The sequence below is a fragment of the Nyctibius grandis genome, chromosome 11 (assembly GCF_013368605.1).
Source record: "Nyctibius grandis isolate bNycGra1 chromosome 11, bNycGra1.pri, whole genome shotgun sequence".
In the NCBI taxonomy this organism is placed as follows: Eukaryota; Metazoa; Chordata; class Aves; order Nyctibiiformes; family Nyctibiidae; genus Nyctibius; species Nyctibius grandis.
The window spans coordinates 11,363,985-11,369,984 of NC_090668.1; the positions used below are offsets into that span (position 1 = coordinate 11,363,985).

A 6,000-nucleotide genomic window follows, 5' to 3' on the forward strand; every position below is an offset into this window, starting at 1 on the left:
TTTTAAAACAGGTTTGTACAGAATTGATTATTTTTATATCTATTAGTGTTTTGTCATTCAGTCTTTTTCTTAACACCTCAGTTTCTATGATCAAATAGATGATCATATGAAAATCTTAGTTGTCACTTAAGACGTATTTCTAACCCTGTTGGTTGTAAAGAAAAACTTCAAAATGTGAACAGACCACATCGTAAAAGCTTAGAAAAATTGGGAATGTTAAGAACAACATCTTTTGGTTTTTTTAATCTAGTTATTTTAAACCATTTGTAATATTTGTAAGGAGGGAGGTGCTTTACTATTTTCCAGTATTTAGATTCGTCAGTACTTGAAAATAACATTTGCAGGTTCTGGTGCCTTGTACACTGCCACAAGAGATTAATACCTGTGAATCTAAAAATGAAGTGGACAGGTACCTAAGTGAAGAATGTGTTTAAAAATACCAGCAACAAAACCCTCTAAAAACCCCACAACAGCATGAACAGGGATAGGTACATTTCTTTCACAGTTTTATGTAGCTTAACATTAAATGTAGAAAATCTTGAATAATCAAACTTATTTGCATAGGTAGCCTATTTTAACCTGACAATGAACATTTAAATACAGGTCCAAGGGATTTTACATGGTAAAAAGAAAGGGGATTGGTTATTTGTTGCTCTAATACTGTTTTCTTCACTTTCTTCTCTCTTCCTTTTTCTCCACAGATGAGAACTGCAAAGATAAATACTACAATTGCAATGTGGTGGTTCAGGCCCGGCTCTGTGTCTACACCTATTACAAAACAGCCTGCTGTGCGTCCTGTACACGTGTGGCAAACAGACAATCAGGGTTTCTAGGACATAGATAACAACTAATCTTCTACTCAAAGCGGCAACATCAGTCTTCGGATGGAGCTTGAACAGTGTTACTGTCTTGACTACAGCAGGTTTTAGCTTCTTAGAGATGTTTTTTTTATATTGCTGAGTACATCAAGAATATGGTTAAATTTCACACCCTTTCAGTTGCATTTATTGTGCAGTTATCTTTTTTAAAATGTTTGTTGTAAAACCATGATCTTTTTAAAGCATTAATTTTTAATGATACTATTCTTTGCACCTGCTCATCAGATAATTATTTAAAGAACATACCAGCCTTAGTATTGTGAAATTAATGAAAACTAAATCAAGCATAGGCAGTTACTGGAGATATTTGACCAGTATGGATGCAGCTGCTGCGTTATTTTCTGAGTGCTTTCTCTTGCTTGGTAATTTGGACTGCCTTAAATTAAACTAAATTAATGAAACACGCACATGAGAAAAATTACTTCACAAAGAACCAGACCCTTGAAGACCCATTTATCATCAGTTTCTTAGTACTCTAACATATATTTTTAATTACTTCAGTCCATTCATAATAAATTAGAGTCACTGTTAAGCTCTCTCAGTTGTACTTTTAACTAACTCCTGTCCTCAGGCAGCAAATATATATACACTTGACTGCCAAAAAGTGCCTTTATATTTAATTCATGAACTCTTGAAGTTACACTTTTATAATTTTGTATGGATTTAAAAATACATTACCTACCAGAGAGCCACTAGTGTCTTTGACAACATCTAACACAAAGGTGAAGAGCCTTTGTTGGTATGAAAAAAGTGATTGTTTCCATTGGCAAGGTCTCTTTCCTGTAGGGCAGTTATTTCAGTGAACTGGTATCCTGCCTAATGTCTTTACTCTGCACTATTGCTTAACAACTACCATACCAAAGTACTTTGTCCAGACCTTGTCTGGGTATGTCACCAGTTTCTGAAAAAAACACCAAAGGATGCAGGCCTCTGTGCTTTGTAGTAGTCTGTTACTCTTGGTATCAGGCAGCAGTATGAGTGCAGTAGCTGAGTATCTGTAAAAAGGAGATCTTAGCTATTGACCTTCTTCAGGTTTTGATCAATTATTACAACATACTTGTCTTTTTTTAGTCAATGTTTCATCCCACAGATCAATTCATATCACTCCTTTTCTACTGCTCAAGAACGGCTCCAGACTTAGGGCTGAATTTAGGTGGTGATTTTTCATTTCTGCAATTACTGTATTCAGCCTTGGGACTTGCTAAAAGCAAACAGAATGTGTTGTGCAGTGCAGATGAAAGTTTTTGCATTATGTGCACATTTTCTAGCCTTTACCTGAGAGGTCTTTCAAATGTGTAAATAAGGCTGAGGGAAAAAATAAACACCTCTGCTTATTCAGCTGTTTATTACAGCATATTGCTTGTAAATTAGTGATACCCAACTATGCATCTATTTCTAAGGTGCCTGTTGTCTGAGTTGAAAAACAGTTTTAATAATCTATGTTAAGTCACTCGCAGTGATGTGATACAAGAGTGATTTAGGTGTCCTGCTACTGATGAAGAGCCATGTTTGAGCCCACTGTGTATTCTTTTCTTCCTACTGCTTTGGTGGAGGGGATGTAGAAGAGAGAATGGGGCACTGGGTGGCAAAGGTTGCTGGGTGTGGTGCTAGTCACATCAGTTTGTATGCTGGAAGCCACAGGAAGGTGGAACTCCTGTAGTCTGAAACCTGCCTTGAATTGAGACAAACCTTGGATTTTTTGATTTGGTCACTTGTGAAACATACATTTTGGACATGATGAACTACTACTGTTTGACTAAGTCAAAGGAAGAAGTGTTTCCCCTAAAATCTGAAGTTACTCTTTGTGACTATAAACCAATAATGTCATTGGCTCTTTCTGTACACTTTGATTTGGCCTTTTCACTGTAATTAATTGACATGAAGCTGTTAGAAACAGAAATGCTAATTAGAAAACCTTTCATTTGAGTTTATGAATCTTCCACAGTCCTATTCCCTTGTATTATGAAGATTTATCCATGAAGATAACTTATAGATTTGTGATCATACTATATTCCTTAGATTCTTGACCAAAGAATGATATGAAGAAAGTGCAGCATGAACAACTCTGGAATCTAGTGTTTGTAAATACAGAATTTCATCTGGGTCTCGTTGCAGCAAATCTTGACATACAGCATATAATTTTTTCTGTTGTCTCTTTTGTCCCAAGGAAGCGTATCGTGTCAGCTTGAGGGAAATACCTGTTCCATAAAAAGGCTTTCTGAAAACCACAAGGTGAATGAAATGCAGAGAGGTAATCAGGTTTGCAATCAGTTCATAGAAAATAATCTGCTTGCACACACTTTTGGCTGTGAGACAGTCAGCAGCTCAGCATGTAGAGAGGCGATCCTGGTCTTTTATAAAATATGTTATTTTGCTCTGGAATATATGGCCATTGGGTTATTTTACAAAGATGATCATCTTGTAGGCTCCATTCAGCTGCCACTAAAGTAAACAGAGCTCATGGGAGCTAAATATCAGAGAAGATATAGACGCACATAGCCTGTATTAAGCCTAAGGTATACAGCTTTGTGAACTGTATGCAGTGAGTTATGGTTATAAAATTGTACTTTTTTTTTTTTTTTTTTTTAGTAAAGGGGCAGTTTTCAGACATACCAGATAAAATAAAAAAGATTGTTTCACCTAATTAAACACCTAATCATAAGGAAACTGCCAGAATGTTGTTAAACTTAATAATTTGTCATCTCTTCTTGTGTGTCAGCATAATCAGAATAGTTGTTCCTGCAAAATGAACTAATGAACCCTTCTTTTCAGCACTTTGATGTACTAACATTATCTACACAAAGTAAGTGCTATGCTAAGATTTCACCATCACACAAAGTGCACTTTTGAAATTGTGACTATAGCAAGTGTTCGTTTTAATAGAGCAGTGCACCAATTTAGGATGATGCTTGCAGAGGGACTGATTTTACTTTCACTGTAAATCAGAGGTGGCCTTAACGAATGCTGTAGACTTAGAGCAAGTGTAAAACCAATATAAGTAAGAAATGATGTGGGCTTCTGAGTTTCAATGCTTTAATTTCTTTTTCTGATATTTTAACATTGGTCAAAATCATGCAGAATGGTGGAAAACAGTGCTTCCTTGCCTTAAAGATTTTCACCTTACACAATCCAGTAAGCCCAGAGTAAGTGTAGGAAGACTGCTGTAGGTCGTTTATTTAGAGTCTAAGCAGTCTAACTGCTTATAGGGGTAAAATCAGCATACAGCTTTCATGTCTTGCAGACATGCGGCTGGCCAAAATTGGCTCCATCCAGAGCAGAATCCGTGTCTCAAAGCACTTTCCTTCTGGAATTGAGGGCTGCTGGTGCAGCTGTTTATCAAATTATCAAGGGTCCATCAGGTTTTGCTAGCTCCTGCGCAGTGTCAGATCCAAGCATATGTAGGTAGAATTGCTTGTGCATAGCAATTGCATGCCAAGTTTGAGAGCACTTAGCAGCACTGAATTCATGGAGTTCTCCCTTCTCTCGCTAGCTGAGGAAACTGAAGATGGTGTGGAAGCATGAGGGTTGCTCATGTGGGAATGACCCTGTGTCTGACTTGGCCAGCAATGAGACAGAGTCAGTATTTGCTTTAGTGTCTCTGACACTCAGTCCCCAGGGCTCTGAATTAGGGAAGGGCTTGTAGCTGGCAGTCAAATGCTAGGGAGTGCAGTGCAGGAGACACGGGTGTTCTTGTAAACCTTCTAGCCTTGAAGTCCAGCTCTAGTGTATGCCCACTGACTCGATGCAGGACTACCTCAATATCCCTGAACAGGGAACTAGCATCTTCCTCATTATATGCACAATCTATTTTCTTTTTTTTTTCCAATACTTCAGCAAATGGAGAACTCTCTGTATGAATAAAGCCATATTCAACATTAATGTTGTTGGTTAAATCCCACTTTTATGACAACATGGTGCAGTTCAGAGTTTGGTCCTTTTATACAGAAAAAAACCAATGTGTTGCAGAGCATGTTAAGTTAATGACATGTTAATGCAACAACGTATGTCATTACTTGTTCATAGACTTGATAAAAGTGGTCAGTATAGCCCTGACTCAAGCAAGTACACGAAACTGGTACAACAGAAGACCACATGGGGCAGCAGTATTGCCAGGACCTTGCTACTTACTTTGCTTATGTCTGAGTCCTAGAAGGTACCAGTGGTCACCACTGAGGGAGGAAGGCGGTAGGTGCTGGAAAAGCTTATGGCTAGTAAAGGGGAGGTTATGCCTTCCTGAACGAAATGTTTTGCTTACACCCTTTATAATCTATACCACTGTAAGCGGTAAAATGTGCTTTCCAGGGCTTTGCTTTTCTTCATCCTCATCCTGACCTGTGTCCCTTTTACACCCACAAGTGTTCTCCTTTTCCTCTTATCTCACCTCCATCCCTTTGTCCTATGGATGACAATGTTAAATTTTGCCAGAATTACTGACAATCCTGAACTGGCCATTTGGTTGATAAGAATCTGTGATAGAAACAAGCCAGCTATTACAAGAGCTATGTTCCTGCCAGTCCAGTGATTTTTTTTTGTGTGTGTGTCCGTCCATGTCGGCTAGTTTTAAATGCAGACTATTAAAGTACCTGCTGAATTAATGCCTGTGCAATGAACCTGTGATTGCACAGCTGTTGAAGAATGTAGTGGCCTTTCATTCTCACATCTAACATCTATTGCATGAAAAAAAAAAAAATTATCCTCTTCACACTCAAAAAGGAAAAACTTGTGTGTCTACCTGGTTTTCTTGAGACTTACACTTAGTGTCTCTGACTTAAAGCTTTAAGAGCTGTTCTGTGTACTGGGCAGATAATTTATGTGCATGTCTGTAATTGGAACACAAAACGTGAAATTTTGAACACTGAAAGTAAACTTCCTTTATTCCTAAGATTACAGAATACGTTCGTGGGGGATACATTAGCTGTTTTTTAGAAAATGGAGTAAAATAATTATTTCTATATCAGAAATGAAAAATCATCCACTAAGCATTTTCAATATATTTTAAAGCAAACTTGTCATCATTATAATATCTCAATAGTGTGGGTGAAATTCAGAGCTGATGAAAGGGAGAAAACTCCATTTAAGAGAACTTACACCAGACCTGAACTCAGCTCTTTGCTTCTCAGCT

General features: G+C 37.6%; 1 protein-coding gene across 2 annotated transcripts in view; it reads left to right on the plus strand.

The window, feature by feature from the left end:
• The window catches only part of THSD4 (thrombospondin type 1 domain containing 4), a 301,012-nt gene extending 295,434 nt beyond the window's left edge, over nucleotides 1-5,578 (plus strand). For both annotated transcript variants that reach the window (XM_068410186.1, XM_068410185.1), the window contains one exon: nucleotides 702-5,578. In XM_068410186.1, coding sequence (XP_068266287.1) covers nucleotides 702-844 — 143 coding nt within the window. In that variant the 3' untranslated portion in view covers nucleotides 845-5,578. The remainder of the gene's footprint in view (nucleotides 1-701) is intronic.
• The last annotated feature ends 422 nt before the right edge of the window (nucleotides 5,579-6,000 follow it).